Source organism: Myxine glutinosa, chromosome 10 (genome assembly GCF_964187855.1).
Source record: "Myxine glutinosa chromosome 10, kmMyxGlut1.1, whole genome shotgun sequence".
Classification (NCBI taxonomy): Eukaryota; Metazoa; Chordata; class Myxini; order Myxiniformes; family Myxinidae; genus Myxine; species Myxine glutinosa.
Window position 1 is genome coordinate 26,355,357 of NC_136270.1, and position 20,113 is coordinate 26,375,469.

The following is a 20,113-nucleotide window of genomic DNA, read 5'->3' on the forward strand; positions in this document are numbered from 1 at the left end:
CACCCAGGTACACCCATTCCACTCACAGCCTTGGTCACACACCTGACCACCGAACACTTTGGCACACATTCGTTCGTAGCACACCTCACCAAAACACCTCTTCGCGCCCCCTCCTTGGTCACCTCCTCTGTGACAATCACAGGTGTGCCCTCATTCGCACACCCAACCACGTGCCTCACCACCAACTCCAGCGTGCATTCCCACTCACGCTCTACCATTCCAGGTGTGCATCCTTCCATCCCAGGTGTACATCCTCGCTCACCTGTCACAACTAACTCACGCTCCTTGTCACTCTCACTACTCTCACCTCCATTCTTGACAGCGCACTCACCCTTACTCTTGACAGCGCACTCTTTCCTCGTGCACCTGTCCGTCACACACCTTTCTCGCGCACACTCTCCCGTTACACCCTCTGTAACACTCACCACAGGTGGACACTCTTCCTTACTTCTGACAGCGCACTCTTTCCTCGTGCACCTGTCCGTCACACACCTTTCTCGCGCACACTCTCCCGTTACACCCTCTGTAACACTCACCACAGGTGGACACTCTTCCTTACTTCTGACAGCGCACTCTTTCCTCATGCACCTGTCCGTCACACACCTTTCTCGCGCACACTCTCCCGTTACACCCTCTGTAACACTCACCACAGGTGGACACTCTTCCTTACTTCTGACAGCGCACTCTTTCCTCATGCACCTGTCCGTCACACACCTTTCTCGCGCACACTCTTCCGTTACACCCTCTGTAACACTCACCACAGGTGGACACTCTTCCTTACTTCTGACAGCGCACTCTTTCCTCATGCACCTGTCCGTCACACACCTTTCTCGCGCACACTCTTGCGCACACTCTCCCGTCACACCCTCTGTAACACTTACCACACCGCGCTTCCATGTGCTCCCTCGCACACACGCTACGACCGACTCATTCTCGCCAGCACCCTCACTCCTTGGCACACACTTTTTCCTCACACACCCCAGAGTCGGACTTTCTCGCACACCTCCTTTTTCGCACACCAGACCTGTCGCACACTTCACCCACGGCCTCTCACGAACACCCGGGTCTATCTCGACCCCCAAGCTTATTAAATCCCCTGGCGCATCATACGCACGACCATATTGGTCACCACTTACACCAGGTCTTCTTCCTCTTCGCTTCTCCTCCATCACCTGCGAATCCCTCATCCGGTTAATGAGCACATCATCACGATCCGAACACAGACTTCGGACCAATTCTTTTATCTCCTCTTTTATCTCTTTCTTATCCCCTCTCCGTCGCTTCTTAATTTCACTCATCCCTTCTTCCACTTCTTCTAATTTGTGCTTCACCTCTTTTATTCCCCGGTACGTCTCCTCAAGCTCGTCCTCCAAGGCTACCTTGACCGTTTCCATGTGCGTCCTCACCTGCCGGTCCTTCGTCTCCATTACCTCTACCACCTCGTCCAACCTCGTTGTCAGTCCCCCACGTACCATCTGACATTCCCTCTTCGTCGCTATCAAGTCGTCTTTTAGTTCTTTCTGTGTCACTTTTAACCCTCCTAATACCGCAGTGTTCCTTTGAACCTGCTCCGTTAGTCCTTTTTGTCCCTCCGTCAGCTGTTCCACCTCCTGCGTCAGGACCTCTATGCCCCCTTGTAACTTTACCGTCCCCTTTCTCACCTCCTTCTCCATGTGCTCCTTACAGTGCCTCACCTCCTCGCGCACTCCTGGGACCCTTTCGCCCAACTTGCGGTCTCTGTCCCTCTGCTCCCTTGCCTCTCTATCGGCCCTCATTCCGTTCGTTATTTCTTCAATTTGGTTTCCCAATCGCTCACCCTGAGCATCCATCCGGTTTCCCAACCGCTCACCCAATCGCTCAATTTGGCTCCCCATACTCATCTGTACAGCTGCCTGTAACTGCGCAATGAGGGCCTGCATGTCAATCGGCTGCATGTTAAAGCCCGTTGATACAGCGGGCTCGGCTACCACGCGCTCTTGCGAGGCGCCATTTTGCGCGCCCGCTACTTCGTGCGTGACGGCGCTATTTTGCGAACCTGCCGCCCTCACTGCTTCGCTCTCCTCTTGTCCCTCAATTTGGTCCTGGATCGACCCTACCTCACTCTCCTTTACCGGACCCCAGCTGTCTTGATCCGCCATAGCGCGACTTTCAAAATTCGTTTTTTATTTTTATTTTCGTAAAACAAATTCAAATTTCGCCGTTATAATTTCACGCGGGAAACGCGCTCCGAATCGATTCTAATTGTTACAAATTTGGGCCTAATAACGCGCGGGAAACGCGCTCCGAATCGATTCTACTTGTTACAAATTTGGGCCTAATAAATTTAGTCCCGGGTTCGAATCCCACTCCTGACACCAATTGTTACAGACGTGGCTTGGATGTTATTCACCGAGCGGTTTTGGGATGACCATGTCTGCACAAGATTATACTCGATATTATACCCGAACGTTGACTAGTCGCGCGATGCTGGGTCAATGAAGGAACAGACACACGGCTGGGATTAAAATGACGACACCAGGGATACGGTTCTCAAGACCTCCGGAGGAGATTATATTCGTTACGGAAGGTCAGATTACAGGGACGAGAGGGACAGCAAAGGAAGATAGGCACTTAGACACAACCTTATATTAACCCCAACAGACGACAGGTAAACGGGACAAGGCTGACTCACACGGGGGTTGATGGCAGGAAAGCGGTTGTCGATGGCTCCAGGTGCACCTGGGCTCAGGGCAGGATCGACCCGGTCCGGTCCAGAGATGCGGAAGGTTGCACAGCGCTCGAGGTGGCGTCTTTTCGTCTCAAGCTGGGGGCGCATCTGACGTCACATCCGGCGCGGGGCCGCGTATATCCGGCGGGGAGTGACACGCCCTCGGCTCGTTAGCTCCGCCTCGTGGAATCGGCACGTTGCTTCTCATTGGGTGCGTGCGGGGGGGTTACCGGCTCCGCCCTTGACAAGGAGCTGACAAGGAGCCCCTTTGTGGTAACCCCGTGGAGCGCATGGTCTGGAGCGCGTTGTCTGGAGCGCATTGTCGATGGCGGCTAACCGAGCCGGTGGGAGGACGCACACTCCCCCCCCGCGCAGCGCCGTGCCCCTCTGTTGTTGTAGACGGGGAAGAAGATGGGAGGAGGTATGGGAAAGGTCCTAAACTCACTACTGGTGCCATATAATCACATTCTGGTGCAACGAAGAGTCATAATTAATGGAAACGAGTCCTTAACTGACATAGACTAAGAATAACTAGCAAGATGTCCGAAAGTTGTCTACGTGTGGTGCGGTGGACCTGGGCACGACATTTAATGGGGGAATAAGGGGAAGGTCGGCTCTACTGATTGTTGTTTACAGACAATGGGACTAGGGAATGGGGGATTGGGGATAGTTGGGGAGTATTGGGGAAATAGGGGAATATTTACAAGCGGATATGGAGGCCAAATTCCATATTCGCAACATTGCACCCTTCTCTACCCTCGGGGCGTCCCGACCCGATAAATTTTTACCTACTTTAGTGTGGCACGCAATGTAGTTCCCTCTACTATTAACTCTACCCTGAGTGCGACAGTTTTACAGATATTCACAAATGAGTAAATATGTCCCCCTGCGACGTTGCACCCTTCTCCTCACAGAAACACACCCACAGGATAACCGAATCCGGAAAGAATTCTCAAACTAAACATACAGCCGGTAGGGAGCATTATTTACACAAGACTACGCTGATATTTACACTACGATCCAGGACCTGTTTTTGGAGGAACACATGCAGATGTTATGCATAGAGAGAGCACGCATGCTAGCATCGATACACCAACCCACGAGTGCTCTGTGGCCTACGGCCTTTAATAATGTGCAGAGCACCCCTTCCAAGCATCAAGCACCACCCCATCACACAGTGAGCACCATCCGGTGCACCAATAAAGTGTTTATAAATCACCGGTGGTGTCGCAGCCGGCCGATGTTCTGCCGCTGGTCTTGCCTTCGTGTGGTGCACTTGGCCTTCTTACTTCTTTTCAAAAATAAAGAAAGGCGCCAACCGCGTCCATTTCTATATTGTGGCCGTCAGGGGGCCAACTGTTAGTGGTTCACCTGTTTGGCATCGGTGCCACGTTGACCCATAGGTCCATCCATGGGTGGTGCTTGGCCGCAAAAGAACTGCGGTCCATTGTGGGTGGCCACAAACATTGCGGTCCGTATGGTGTATCGATCCAAGCAGCAAGCAGCGAAAGTGCAGGCCCACAACTGCGAAGCCAGCACCTCTCTCTCCTCTCTCTCTACCCCAAAGCCAGATCCTCGGAGGTGGGAGACAAAGAAGCAGACAAGTGAGTAAGGTGGTAAGGGCGCAAAAGTGCACGCAATGTAAGGTGATGCACACTGGGGGCACATGGGAACCAGGTGAGACAGGTACGTTCCTACCGTACGCCCCCCCCACCAGGTAACCTACATGGCCCCTCCCTTACCCCTTACTGCATCCACAAAACACAACACTACCCATAAACATCTACTTTACAAATCAACAAACATCCCTACTGTCTTCCCCGTTCCTCCCATAAACCAAATTCGTCTTCTCTCCCTCCTAACCAATCAAATTTGCCATTTTCAACTCTCATCAAAATTTGCCATTTTCAACTCAACATCAAAATTTGCCATCACCAATTCATCATCAGTCCCTCCTAAGGAGGGAGAGATGGAATCACCCCAATGTCTCATCCACGTCGTGATGCGTCTCACAAATCCAACAGCAATCTCATTTCCTGCAACAAAACAAAGAAAACACAGGTGTGGAGTCATCATCATCACCACAGGTAAGTGGCTGCGTATGGTGCGACAGGTTCATCAATCCTAACTATTTCCTAAGTGACTTTAACAATTTTACACTACCCGGGGTCTTTCTCCGGCCAAACCATTGGCCCTCTTACACTATGGGTTCTAAAAACCAATTCCCATTGGCCAACTGTGGTGCTTCTCAATTTGGGGTCTCACTCCCCCGATTCATCTCCCGGTGCCCTCGTACAATTTCTGGGCTGCGACGTGTACCTCTCCCAGCGGGTCTACCCACCTGCACACCTCCACCACTGCAGTTGCCTCCGAGCTTACCTGCTCCTTACTCTAACCTAACTACCTGGGGCAGGCCCTCTGGCACTCTCCCCACTCGGTGCCCTCTCTGGCACTGGGCTACCCGGGTCCATCCTCCGGATCCTCGGGCCCCATCCACAACTCTACCGGCTCCCAGAGCCCACCTGCGGCCTCACCTGGCCGACATCTTCACAGTGGTGGAGTGCCCAACCAACTACACACACTAACAGGCTACACGCCCAGCCATTTCCACAACACTAATGCACCCATTCACAACACCATTCTGCAACCGCACCACAGATGCCAATATCCAATCACAATTTACCTGTACCCTCTACCTAACACTTACACTACCCGCCCCGGGTATCCGTGATGGGGGTCCACTCTTCCCCCATCCACACCTTCGCACCATGCACACCACTCCGTACCACTTACTCCAACTCTCTCCACACACCTGTACTTGCACACCTGTGCTCTCACACTTGGTGCCACCTGCACCCTTCTCTCCCCAAGCGCATTCGCGCTGATCCACACACTCACTACTCATACACTGCTCCACACACCTGTCCAATTGCACACCTGTGCAATCACACCTGTTCCATCCTCACACACACGGCATCATCTCAGCTAACTACTCCCTTCTGAAACTTGCGCTTCCCAGTCGTCCCTTTAAACTATTGCGCTCCCACGTCATTATCATCCACACTAATCTACCTGCGTCCCCACTACAGGTATCAGTCACTAACTAACCTTAACGTTACCTAAGGTCATCTTCTCTAGATCCCTACACACAATATCCTAACCCACCCGGGCTAGTTTTCACTGCCATACACCCCATAAGCTATTGCTCCTTTGCCCCCATATGGGAAGGGTGGCAGGGATGCCACCCTTACCCACCGGGGGTCTCTCACTACCAATTTTGCACATCAAATTTCAACAAATTAAAAATTTGCCAATCACTACCCATCATCTGCCAATCACTACTGCCAATCCCTTGCCAATCATCAAATTTTGTTTTTCTCTAATTTTGGGTCCAAAACACTAACCTCATCACCCAGTCGACTCACTAATACCTCTCGGTGCGCCAATCCCTGTCCAAAGCCCGGCTTCGTAAAGCCAAGCAATGGATGCTGGTTGTTTTGTGCCAGCGGCTGGATGCGTCCGGCATTCGGGGCAGGGACGGGGGCTTACCCGGGCCGAGATCCCACGCACCACCTCGGCGTGGAGCCATCCAATGTCCCGATCTCGACCTGCCGGCACGTCTCAACAAAACGTGGTCGCCATAACGACCCTTCCTATCGGGCTGCCCGCTCCGCCTAGTGGAGCACGGACGCGGCCGTTCAAAGCGAGGCCCAGCACGCACCGAGGGCCCGATTCGGCTATAAGTCGTTCTAAACTCTATCCCGTCTAACGTCGATGCTTCACCTGCATGCTTACATCCCGCAGCCCGTTCCTTGCTCACACATCCAGCCGTTTCCATGCCCCTCGTACCTTTCCTTACACACCTCGGTACACCCATTCCACTCACAGCCTTGGTCACACACCTGACCACCGAACACTTTGGCACACATTCGTTGCTCGCACACCTCACCAAAACACCTCTTCGCGCCCCCTCCTCGGTCACCTCCTCTGTGACAATCACAGGTGTGCTCTCATTCGCACACCCAACCACGTGCCTCACCACCAACTCCAGCGTGCATTCCCACTCACGCTCTACCATTCCAGGTGTGCATCCTTCCATCCCAGGTGTACATCCTCGCTCACCTGTCACAACCAACTCACGCTCCATGTCACTCTCACTACTTTCACCTCCATTCCTGACAGCGCACTCACCCTTACTCTTGACAGCGCACTCTTTCCCCATGCACCTGTCCGTCACACACCTTTCTCGTGCACACTCTCCCGTTACACCCTCTGTAACACTCACCACAGGTGGACACTCTTCCTTACTTCTGACAGCGCACTCTTTCCTCATGCACCTGTCCGTCACACACCTTTCTCGCGCACACTCTTGCGTTACACCCTCTGTAACACTCCCCACAGGTGTGCATTCTTCCTTGCCTTTGACAGCGCACTCTTTCCTCAGGCACCTGCCCGTCACACACCTTTCTCGCGCACACTCTCCCGTTACACCCTCTGTAACACTCACCACACCGCGCTTCCATGTGCTCCCTCGCACACGCGCTACGACCGACTCACTCTCGCCAGCGCCCTCACTACTCCTTGGCACGCACTTTTTCCTCACACACCCCAGAGTCGGACTTTCTCGCACACCTCCTTTTTCGCACACCAGACCTGTCGCACACTTCACCAACGGCCTCTCACGAACATCCGGGTCTATCTCGACCCCCAAGCTTATTAAATCCCCTGGCGCATCATACGCACGACCATATTGGTCACCACTTACACCGGGTCCTCTTCCTCTTCGCTTCTCCTCCATCACCTGCGAATCCCTCATCCGGTTAATGAGCACATCATCACGATCCAAACACAGACTTTGGACCAATTCTTTTATCTCCTCTTTTATCTCTTTGTTATCCCCTCTCCGTCGCTTCTTAATTTCGCTCACCCCTTCTTCCACTTCTTCTAATTTGTGCTTCACCTCTTTTATTCCCCGGTACGTCTCCTCAAGCTCGTCCTCCAAGGCTACCTTGACCGTTTCCAGGTGCGTCCTCACCTGCCGGTCCTTCGTCTCCATTACCTCTACCACCTCGTCCAACCTCGCTGTCAGTCCCTCTCGTACCATCTGACATTCCCTCTTCGTCGCTATCAAGTCGTCTTTTAGTTCTTTCTGTGTCACTTTTAACCCTCCTAATACCGCAGTGTTCCTTTGAACCTGCTCCGTTAGTTCTTTTTGTCCCTCCGTCAGCTGTTCCACCTCCTGCGTCAGGACCTCTATGCCCCCTTGTAACTTTACAGTCCCCTTTCTCACCTCCTTCTCCATGTGCTCCTTACAGTGCCTCACCTCCTCGCGCACTCCTGGGACCCCTTCGCCCAACCCGCGGTCTCTGTCCCTCTGCTCCCTTGCCTCTCTATCGGCCCTCATTCCGTTCGTTGTTTCTTCAATTTGGTTTCCCAATCGCTCACCCTGAGCATCCATCCGGTTCCCCAACCGCTCACCCAATCGCTCAATTTGGCTCTCCATACTCATCTGTACAGCTGCCTGTAACTGCTAAGTGTAACTGTAACAAATTTGGGCCTAATAACGCGCGGGAAACGCGCTCCGAATCGATTCTACTTGTTACAAATTTGGGCCTAATAAATTTAGTCCCGGGTTCGAATCCCACTCCTGACACCAATTGTTACAGACGTGGCTTGGATGTTATTTACCGAGCGGTTTTGGTATGACCACGTCTGCACAAGATTATACTCGAACGTTGACTAGTCGCGCTACGCTAGGGCAATAAAGGAAAAGGACACACGGCTGGGTTTCAAATGACACGACTCCAAGGGTTCAGTTCTCAAGACCTCCGGAGGAGATTATATTCGTTATGGAAGGTCAGATTACAGGGACGAGAGGGACAGCAAAGGAAGATAGGCACTTAGACACAACCTTATATTAACCCCAACAGACGACAGGTAAACGGGACAAGGCTGACTCACACGGGGATTGATGGCAGGAAAGCGGGTATCGATGGCTCCAGGTGCACCTGGGCTCAGGGCAGGATCGACTCGGTCCAAAAGATGCAGGAGGTCTCTCAGCGCTCGGAGGTGGCTCTCTTGGCTTCTCAAAGCTCAAGCTCGGGGCGCATCTGACGTCACATCCGGCGCGGGGCCGCGTATATCCGGCGGGGAGTGACACGCCCTCGGCTCGTTAGCTCCGCCTCGTGGAATCGGCACGTTGCTTCTCATTGGGTGCGTGCGGGGGGGTTACCGGCTCCGCCCTTGACGAGGAGCTGACAAGGAGCCCCTTTGTGGTAACCCCGTGGAGCGCATGGTCTGGAGCGCGTTGTCTGGAGCGCATTGTCGATGGCGGCTAACCGAGCCGGTGGGAGGACGCACACTCCCCCCCACGCAGCGCCGTGCCCCTCTGTTGTTGTAGACGGGGAAGAAGATGGGAGGAGGTATGGGAAAGGTCCTAAACTCACTACTGGTGCCATATAATCACATTCTGGTGCAACGAAGAGTCATAATTAATGGAAACGAGGCCTTAACTGACATAGACTAAGAATAACTAGCAAGATGTCCGAAAGTTGTCTACGTGTGGTGCGGTGGACCTGGGCACGACATTTAATGGGGGAATAAGGGGAAGGTCGGCTCTACTGATTGTTGTTTACAGACAATGGGACTAGGGAATGGGGGATTGGGGATAGTTGGGGAGTATTGGGGAAATAGGGGAATATTTACAAGCGGATATGGAGGCCAAATTCCATATTCGCAACAATACCATTGCATTTTTCACAGGCCTTTGAACATACAGCATAGCTAAAATCCAAATTGCTGACACCAGTTTGTAGTTACAAATACCCGAACCAACAATTATGTATCTCCTTCGTGTTGTATGTCGTCTTTGTCGCCGTCATCCTCACTTGAATGCACATGTAAATGCTGTAAAGGTTGTGCTTTTTCTTGGAATTGTTTGCTTCTATATTGCTTGTTTTTTATATTTGGCACTTCTTTTTGTGTACATGATTGAGACTCATGAAAGAGCTTGGACAGAATGGAATGAAAAAAAATAAAGTGGGAAACACCAACATCAGAACAGAAGTGATGAGATCATGGGGAGGGGGAGAAAGACGTATGGGTTAAACAAGCTGGAATGCAGGAAGAGGAAGGGGAGAGCAATGATGAAATAGAAAAGGAACAAACGAAAATGTGGGGGAGGGGTGGGAAGTTGTGGTTTTTCTGTCTTCCCTCGTCACTGAAATGTTTTGATTGCTAACATTCCTTGACAAAGTATTTCACAAAATACAAATTTGATGGCACTGAAGCTTTAAATGAACATTTTGTGTATTTCCAAATATCTGGTTTATTTGTGGTGGCCTTCTGGAAAATGTTTTTGGTTGTCAGTCTGGATGGCCACTCAAACTTTGTGCATTTTATGTTGCTCACCGTCACTGAGAGATGGATTTTGTCTGTTGTAGTATATATCTATATAAATAAAGGAGGAGTGTGTGTGTGTGTGTGTGTGTGTGTGTGTGTGTGTGTGTGTGTGTGTGTGTGTGTGTGTGTGTGTGTGTGTGTGTGTGTGTCTGTCTGGATGTCCGCTTATAACTCAAGAACTACACATCGGAGAAAAGTTTTAGACACAGATTCGGAATCAGCATAAAATTCCGGTCGTATAGGCTACTTTCTATTTTAATATCAATGGTTTAAAAAACCGGGCCAGCTGCAATTCCATGGTGTCGTTTGTGGCGGCGCTATTGCCCCTTTCCGATCCCCATGACGCATTGCGGTTCCGATTCGCGATAAGGTCTATGCGCTATCACCGACACTTTTCCATAACTTTTAATCAGATTTACCTTATCGTCCATCGTAACCACATTACGCTTGGAAACACTAGCATTATCCTTCTTCGGACCCATGGCTAACACAGACACAGTAAAGGAATACTGTACGTCGCCTCTGTTTTGAATGAGAATCAGCAGTTGCGCGTACATACAGTATACTGTACGTACATATTTATATTTTTTTATTGTGCTTTTTATTGTATTTTAAATTGTTTTTTAGCTTCTTTTATTGTTAATTTATGTACTATTTTATTTATTTTAAATATATTTTTAAGGAAAACAAATGTTTTCACGTCCGTAGTAGTGACGTAATGTCGCACATAATGACGTTCGCTGCCCGGTCATGAAAGAAATTATGATTCTCTTGCCAAAGTGACATGAAGATCAGGCAGTAAACCTCCCAACTGAGTTTCTCAACAGTCGTCAGCCTCAAGGACTCCCAACACACAGGTTGATTCTCAAGGTGGGAGCACCAATCATGCTTCTTTGGAATCTTGATCCACCAAAGCTGTGTAATGGAACACGATTGATAATCCAGCAAATGATGCTGCATGTCCTAGAGGCAACCATCCTCTCAAGACAATACAGAGGAGAGAAAGTATTCATTCCAAGGATACCACTTATTCCACCTGACCTTCCATTCTCCTTCAAGAGGATTCAGTTCCCAATCAGGCTATGTTTTGCTATGTCCATCAACAAGGCGCAGGGGCAATCGATGAAGGTTGTAGGCCTGAACTTCACAGAACAAGTGTTTGCCCATGGCCAGCTGTACGTGGGCTGCTCAAGGATTGGAAAACCAAGCAATCTCTATGTCTTGGCACCAAGTAAGAAGACCAGAAATGTTGTATACCCAGAGATTTTGAGAAATTGAAAATTGAAAAAACGTCATTTAGGAAATGTAGTGATATTGCTCTAAAATATACATGTTCTTTTCATCATATATTTGTATTATTCTTATTCAACCCGGGCGAAGCCGGGTACCTCAGCTAGTATATATATATATATATATATATATATATATATATGTATATATATATATATATATATATATATATATATATATATATATATATATATATATATATATATATATATATATACATATACACATACACACGTGTATATATATATTGTTGCGGATTCGGGGGTCGGCGCTCCCCGTATCAAGGGGGGGTTAATCCTCTTGTCTTTTAAGCTGGCCGTCCCCCAATCCTGGAAGCTATGATGCTCCTTCCGGTCGGAATTAGCTAGGGTGATTGGTCAATGAAGTCCCAAATACCTACTTACTAACCCGACCGTAAAGCAGGGAAATAACTCCCGCTCGAACCACGGATAAGATGGAAATTGCCGAGCGGTTAGCAATCCGTGGCCCGAGCCATTAACAAAGACTAACCCGATCCTGAGCGGTTTCCAATTCGTGTCACAGGTACTCAATTGAAAGAAAGGACGGAGGCGATCGGATTAGGAAAACCACGAAATAACAAGGTGATTTATTTACACTCAAGAAGAAGAAGAAACGAAAGGAATATACAAGAAGAAGAAGAAAAAGCAGGACACAGGGCAGGCTTACCGAAACAGTCTTAACTTATTACGACCCCAGGACGAACAGACACACTCACACGGGATTGTAGTGGTAGGGGAGGAAGGTCCAGGCAGATGGTCCAGGCGATGGGATCCGGCTCCAGTCCAGGCTCCGGTTCCGCGGGCGAAACCCGGCAGGCAGCTTCGCGCGTATCGTCGGATGCGAGCGGACCTTACGTATCTCGGGGTTACATATATCGGGGGGACTGGGATGCGGCGTACGTAATACGTAGCTCGTGCCAGCTCTCTCTCTCTCTCCCGATCAATGGCTCGTATCACAGGCAGTTCCTGCAATCAGTATCCGTGCAGTCCTTTGAAACAAGCGCGCCTCCCAATCAATAAGTTCATAAAGCGCCTTTCCCAACGAGTTCGTTACAATCGATCATCCACTGCGCAGTCCTCTGCAAATGTGCGCTCCTGGATCAGTTCGTGCAAAAGGAGCCCGCCAAAAGAAGTCCGTGAAAGGGCTTTTCGCGCGCGCTTATATATATCGCGCTTTGAGATCAATCCGCGCTCTTTGAAACCACGCCCGCCAGCGAGCTCACCTCAGCCCTGGTTGGTTGGCGAGGGCTCACCGGCTCCGCCCTTGACGGCGAGTTGACAGGGCCACGCTTCGTTCCCGGCGCTCCGCCCCCTTCTTCCTCGAGCTTGACCGCATGGTTAATGGCAGCGCCTGTGCGCACGCTAACCAAGGCGCATAACAGAATTGGGAGAGAGAGGTTGGCAAAATGGCCAGAATGGATTGGGTCCTATCTTATTTGATTAATGCAACGCAGATTCAACTATTGGAAACGCAGCCTTATCTGAAACACATACTAAGGAAATAACTGAAAGTTCCTATGGTGTCCTACGTGTTGCTGTGGCCTAACTATGGGTGCGACCTTTGACCTTTTAAATGATGGAATATTATTTACAAAGTGAGGGGTTCTCAAAACCGCAATATATATATATATATATATATATATATATATATATATATATATATATATATATATATATATATATATATATATATATATATATATATATATATATATATATATTGTTACTGATCGCGGTTTAGGATGTTGTTTGCCGAGCGAAGGCTCCGCGACCGAACAGTTGTTCCCCGACTCACCCGATTCACCCAGAACTTTGGCCGTATCGCACCGCAGCTGCCCAATCTGGAAAAGACTAAAACGACGAAATGCAAAGAGGAAAAGGAATAAGACGAGAAGACGGACAGAAGAGTAATTGGATTTATTATACACACAAGCAAAAAGAAAGCAGTCACGTTTATTTACAACACATAAGACGCAGGTGACACAGTGCAAATACTAGCTTATACAGACTTAATTAAATACCCAGGGACAAGACACACAGAACAAACTCACGTACACAAGAAGGGTGGAAAGGCAGGAGGTGGATGGCTGGAGGGAGAGGAAGGTCCAAGGGGGTCCTGCTGCACGATCGGCGCGTTTAGCAGCCGCCGTTCCTTCGCGGCCCTGCTCAAAACCGCCGTCCAGGCCCCAAGCGGCTGTTGGGTGTTGTTGCTGCTGTGGCCGCCGCTTGCTTTGCCAGGACTCGTCTGACTCGTCTGGTCCAAACCCTCAACTCAACAACACTCTTGCACGTCTCCCTGTCCAACCACTCTTTCTCTCTTGGTCCAACCACTCTTTCTCTTTCTTGGTCCAACCACTCTTTCTCTCTCTTGGTCCACTCACTCCTCACCACCGACCACCCCACGCTTCTTGCGCGCGCGCCTTTATAGCGCCTCCGGCGATCAAGCCGCCGGCCTTCAGGACACGCCCATCGGTGTGCTCACCTCGGCCCTGGTTGGTCACGCGACCCTCTGGCTCCGCCCTTGATGACGACGGGCAGGCACGCCCCTCTTCCCCGACCCGAGCACATGTTCAATGGTGGTTTTGGAGGGGATGTAATTGGCAATCGAGGCTTGGCAATGACGAAAGGGGATGTGAAAGGAAATGGAGATTTTGGGAATGGGAATGAAAGGGGATCTTTTCTCTTTCACTGGTGCAATGGAGTACTTCAATTAATGGGAGACACAGCCTTACCCTAAAACACAGAATAAGATATAACTATCGAACAGGGGTATTCTATTATTGGCTGACGTGTATGCTTGTGGACTAATTATGGGATGCCCTTTTACCTTTACACAGCTCCGGAGGCAGGGGGCACAGAATAAACAATAATAATAATAATAAAGCACACAATCAAAAAAATATGCAGTCCTCATATCCGCAACACTGCACCCTCCTCCTCTTAGGCACGTTCCGGGCCGACAACTTTTTTTATTTAGTGTGACACGTAGGTGTAGTTCCCTCTACTTTTAACCTGACCCTGAGTGCGACAGTTTTAAAACATAACTAAATGTGTCCCACTGCTCCATTGCACCCTGCCTAACAGACTTACGCCCACAGTTAACCGAATTGCGGAATGGTCTTCAAACTACACACTGACGGTGGGGAGCATTATTTACAATGACGCTATTTTTATTTACAAGACTAACCCAGGACCTGTGATTGTTCTTTCTGGGGGGGAGACAGTCTGCTCTGCATCAATGCACCATGAACGCACCCAAAAACGCACCAATACACACCCAAGCACCAATCGGTGCAGTCACCATTGTTCATCAATGTTCAACAATAAAAAATAAATCAACAACCCCTAACCCTGCAGGTGATCTCTTGCTCTTCGGCTCCCTCTGCTGGTTATTATTATTTGTTCTTCCAGATGTTGTCATTCTTTCATTTTCTTACTGGCGGCCTATTTGAACTGAAAAATGCACCCAATGTGTCCTTTTTATTTGATTTTATTTATGGCCCACAGGGCCGACTAGTGTGGTTCACCTGTGGGGCATCGGTGCCCTGTGGCCAAGGTCTGCCAGCAAGATTTCGGGCCCTCATGGCCGGTTCCAGCAGAGGGGCCATGCCCCAACCCATGGGGTCCATAAGTGGTGCTCGGCCACAGACATGTGGTCCATAATGTGGTGCATCGATGCAGACAGCTGGTTCTGGGAATTCCGGGCGCACAATGGAGGACTCACGCACGCTCCCCTCGGCACCCAATGGCGCACAGGTCATGTGGGAGACAAAAGAGACAATTGAGCGAGGGGTAAGGTCACAAGGGTACACATCAATAAGGCAATGCAAGGCGAAATGCGTACGGAGGGCGAAGTGAGAAAGCTCGTCCCTACCGTACGTCACCCCCCTGTCACCTACACTACCCTTGCCCTTACCCCATATTTACAAAATCTACCCATTTACAAATTCGTCACTACTGTCACGTCTTCCCCATATTTCCTCTATACCAAATTCGTCACCACAATCCCTCTATCCAAAATTTGCCATCACCCAATTCGTCATCAATCCTCATAAGGAGGAAGAGATGGAACATCAAGCACAATGTCACACCCACGTCATGATGCGTCTCACATTCCAAACATCTGCACAATAAAATAACAAAACATGGCATGGTGTGGAGGTACGTCATTTCAGGTGAGTGGATGCAGATGGTGCGAGGAGACTTCAATCCTAACTATCTTCTAAATGACCTTAACACACTTTACACTACCCGGGGCCTTTCCCTGCCAATCCATTGGCCAACTTACACTATGGGTTCTAAAAACCAATTCCCATTGACCAAACTGTGGTGCTTCTCAATTTGGGGTCTCACTCCCCCGATTCATCTCCCGGTGCCCTCGCACAATTTCTGGGCTGTGGCGTGTAGCTCTCCCAGCAGGTCTACCCACCTGCACACCTCCACCACTGTAGTTGCCACCCGAGCTTACCTAGCTCCTCACCCTAACCTAACTAACTGGGGAAGACCCCTCCTGGTTCTGTCACCCCTTGGTGCCCTCTGGCACTGGGCTACCCGGGTCCGTCCTCCAGATCCTCGGGCCCCATCCACAACAACTACCGGCTCCCAGAGCCCACCTGCGGCCTCACCTGGCCGACATCCTCACAGTGGTGGAGTGCCCAAACCAACTACACACACTAACAGGCTACACGCCCAGCCATTTCCACAACACTAATGCACCCATCCAAAGACCATTCTTTCACCCGCACCACAGATGCCAATATCCAACCACAATTTACCTGTACCCTCTACCTAACACTTACACTACCCGCCCCGGGTATCCGTGATGGGGGTCCACTCTTCCCCCATTCACACCTTCGCACCATCCACTCCACAATTTCCACCATACTCACTCCACGACCATCCATTCCAATACTCCATACCATTTATTCCATACACCTGTCCTCCATTCACCTGTCGTTGCACACCTGTGCAATCATACCTGGTGCCACCTGCACCCTCCTCCTCTTCCTGGACCATTTGGTCAGCACAATACACAATCACCTTCACTCACTCATACACTGCTCCACACACCTGTTCAGTTGCACACCTGTGCAATCACACCTGTTCAATCCTCAAACACACGGCATCATCTCAGCTAACTACTCCCCTCTGAAACTTGCGCTTCCCAGTCGTCCCTTTAAACTATTGCGCTCCCACGTCATTATCATCCACGCTAATCTACCTGCGTCCCCACTACAGGTATCCTTGTCACTAACTAATCTTAACGTTACCTAATGTCATCTTCTAGATCCCTACACACAATATCCTAACCCACCCGGGCTAGTTTTCACTGCCATAAACCCCATAATCTATTGCTCCTTTGCCCCCCTCGTTGTGAGGGATGGTGGATTTGTCATCCCACCACATCGGGGAGGTCCTATCAATTTCGCTCGTCCAAATCCAACAAATCAAAAATTTGCCATTTACCGCTAATCACCGTACCAATCATCAAATTTTGCCTTTTTTCTAATTTCGGGGCCAAAACACTATCCTCATCACCCGTCTACTTATTAGATCCTCTCGGTGCGCCAATTCCCTTCTAAAGCTCGGCTTCGTACAGCCGAGCAATGAATACGGGCTGTTTTTTGCCAGCGGCTGGATACGTCCCGCATTCGGGGCAGGGACGGGGGCTTACCCGGGCCGAGATCCCACGCACCACCTCGGCGTGGAGCCATCCAATGTCCCGATCTCGACCTGCCGGCACGTCTCAACAAAAGGTGGTCGCCATGACGACCCTTCCTATTGGGCTGCCCGCTCCGCCTAGTGGAGCACGGACGCGGCCGTTCCAAGCGAGGCCCAGCGTGGATCGCGTACGGCGGTCCTTTCGAACCCGCCGTGGCTCGGATCCCCGCTGGTTCTCGTGGCACGCGAAGCCCGGCACGCACCGAGGGCCCGATTCGGCTAAAAGTCGCTCTAACCGCTAACCCGGTTACCGTCGATGCCTCACCTGCATGCTTACACGCATACGCTACCCCTTGCTTGCTCATACCTCCAGCCGTTCCCATGCTCCTCGTACCTTTCCTTACACACCTCGGTACACTCATTCCGCTCACAGACTTGGTCACACACCTGACCACCGAACACCTTGGCACACATTCGTCGCTCGCACACCTCACCAACACACCTCTTCGCGCCCCTCCTTGGTCACCTCCTCTGTGACAATCACAGGTGTGCTTTCACTCGCACACCCAACCACGTGCCTCACGACCAACTCAAGTGTGCATTCCCACACACGCGCTACCATTCCAGGTGTGCATCCTTCCATTCCAGGTGTACATCCTCGCTCACCTGTCACAACCAACTCATGCTCCGTGTCACTCTCCCTACTTTCACCTCCACTCTCGGTCGCGCACTCACCCTTACTCTTGACAGCGCACTCTTTCCCCATGCACCTGTCCGTTACACACCTTTCTCGCGCACACTCTTGCGTACACCCTCCCGTTACATCCTCTGTAACACTCACCACAGGCGTGCATTCTCCCTTATTCTTGACAGCATGCACTTTCCCCATGCACCTGTCCGTTACACACCTTTCTCGCGCATCCTCTTGCGCACACTCTTTCGTTACTTCCTCCGTAACACTTACCACACCGCGCTTCCATGTGCTCCCTCGCACACGCGCTACGACCGACTCGCTCTCGACAGCACACTCAATGGTCGGCGCGCACTTTTTCCTCACACACCCCATGGTCGGACATTCTCGCACACCTCTTTTTTTGCACACCTGACCTGTCACACACTTCACCAACGGCCTCTCACGAACACCCGGATCCATAGCAACCCCCAAGCCGACTGAAGCTTTCCTCACATCATATACATTGCCACTCACCTCCGTACCTTGTCGTCGCACCTCCTCTGCCACCTGCAAACTTTTTATTTGGTTAGTGAGAACCTCATCATGATTTGAACACAGGCCTTGTACATATTCCATGACTTCCTCCTTTATCTCCCTCTTAGTTTCCCTCCGTCTCTTCTTAATTTCACTCACCCCCTCTTCCACCTCTAATTTTTCCTTTACTTCCTTCATCTCCCGGTGCGCCCCCTCTATCTCTTCCTCTAACGCCACCTTAACCGTTTCTATGTGCGTCCTCACCTCTCGGTCCTTCGTCTCCATTACTTCTGTCACCTCCTCCAACTTCTTCGTCAACCCCTCATGTACCATCTGACATTCCTTTTGTGTTGCTATTAATTCGTTTTTAATGTCCTTTTGTGTCGCTTTTAAACCCCCGATGATTGCAGTGTTCTTTTCCACTTGGTCCGCTAGTTCCCTTTGTCCGACTGTCAGCTGTTCTACTCCCTTCGTCAGACCCTCTATTCCCCCCTGTAACCTAGCCGTATTATTCCTCACTTCTTTCTCCATACGCTTCTCACCTCGCTTTACCTCCTCGCGTAGCCCCGAAACCTCCTCACCTACACCTCGTCGTATCCCCTCTTTCATCTCCTCCATCTCTTTTGTAGATGCCACCCTCATCTGTCCCAATTCATCCCTCTGAGCATCCAGTTTACTTTCTAACCCGATTTGCACCTCCTCTATCTGGTTCCCCATTCGTTTGATTTCCCGGGCAGATTGTTCCCCTATTTCCCGCAATTTGTCCTCCATCCTATTTTCTAACCCCATTAACCCATTTTTCACCCCCTCTAACTGATTCTCCTGGGCAGCCATTCTATTTTCCACCCCCGTTAACCCATGTTTTAATCCCTCACCGGTACCCCTCGCTTCGTCCCTCATTGCCCCCATTTGCTCACCCTGAGCATCCATTTTTGCTTCTAGCCCCATATTTGCCATTAGTATGGCTGCATTAATCTGCGCCATGAGGTCCCGCACATCAATTCCCGCTATTTGCGCAGCGGGCGCGGCTACCCCGCGTTCGTGCGAGCTGCCACTTTGTGCGTCTGATACCACGTGCGCGAGAGCGCCATTTTGTGCACCTGATACCCCCTCAACCACATTGCCAATGTTCTCCTCATTGCTCCCCTCCACATACATTTCCCCGAGGTCCTGGGTCGATTCTACCCCGTCTATCTCTCCCACCGGCATCCCGTCACCTTGACCAGCCATGGCGCGATTTCAAAATTAGGGTTTTGTAAAACAAAAGCAAATTTCGGCTACTTTGTAATTTTGAGCGCGTTAAACGCTTCAGGTCCAAATCCGACAATCCTGACACCAATTGTTACTGATCGCGGTTTAGGATGTTGTTTGCCGAGCGAAGGCTCCGCGACCGAACAGTTGTTCCCCGACTCACCCGATTCACCCAGAACTTTGGCCGTATCGCACCGCAGCTGCCCAATCTGGAAAAGACTAAAACGACGAAATGCAAAGAGGAAAAGGAATAAGACGAGAAGACGGACAGAAGAGTAATTGGATTTATTATACACACAAGCAAAAAGAAAGCAGTCACGTTTATTTACAACACATAAGATGCAGGTGACACAGTGCAAATACTAGCTTATACAGACTTAATTAAATACCCAGGGACAAGTCACACAGAACAAACTCACGTACACAAGAAGGGTGGAAAGGCAGGAGGTGGATGGCTGGAGGGAGAGGAAGGTCCAAGGGGGTCCTGCAGCACGATCGGCGCGTTTAGCAGCCGCCGTTCCTTCGCGGCCCTGCTCAAAACCGCCGTCCAAGCCCCAAGCGGCTGTTGGGTGTTGT

At 50.5% G+C, this 20,113-nt stretch overlaps 1 protein-coding gene across 1 annotated transcript; it reads right to left on the reverse strand.

Annotated features, from left to right (window-relative positions):
- Window positions 1-6,015: 6,015 nt before the first annotated feature.
- On the reverse strand, window positions 6,016-8,232 carry LOC144894133 (uncharacterized). Its single transcript, XM_078786221.1, has 2 exons — window positions 7,171-8,232; window positions 6,016-6,948 (listed from the first exon to the last, which is right to left on the reverse strand). The coding sequence occupies exons 1-2, from the start codon at window positions 8,214-8,216 to the stop codon at window positions 6,132-6,134; spliced, it is 1,863 nt and encodes a 620-aa protein (XP_078642347.1). The 5' UTR covers window positions 8,217-8,232; the 3' UTR covers window positions 6,016-6,131.
- Between the last annotated feature and the right edge of the window lie 11,881 nt (window positions 8,233-20,113).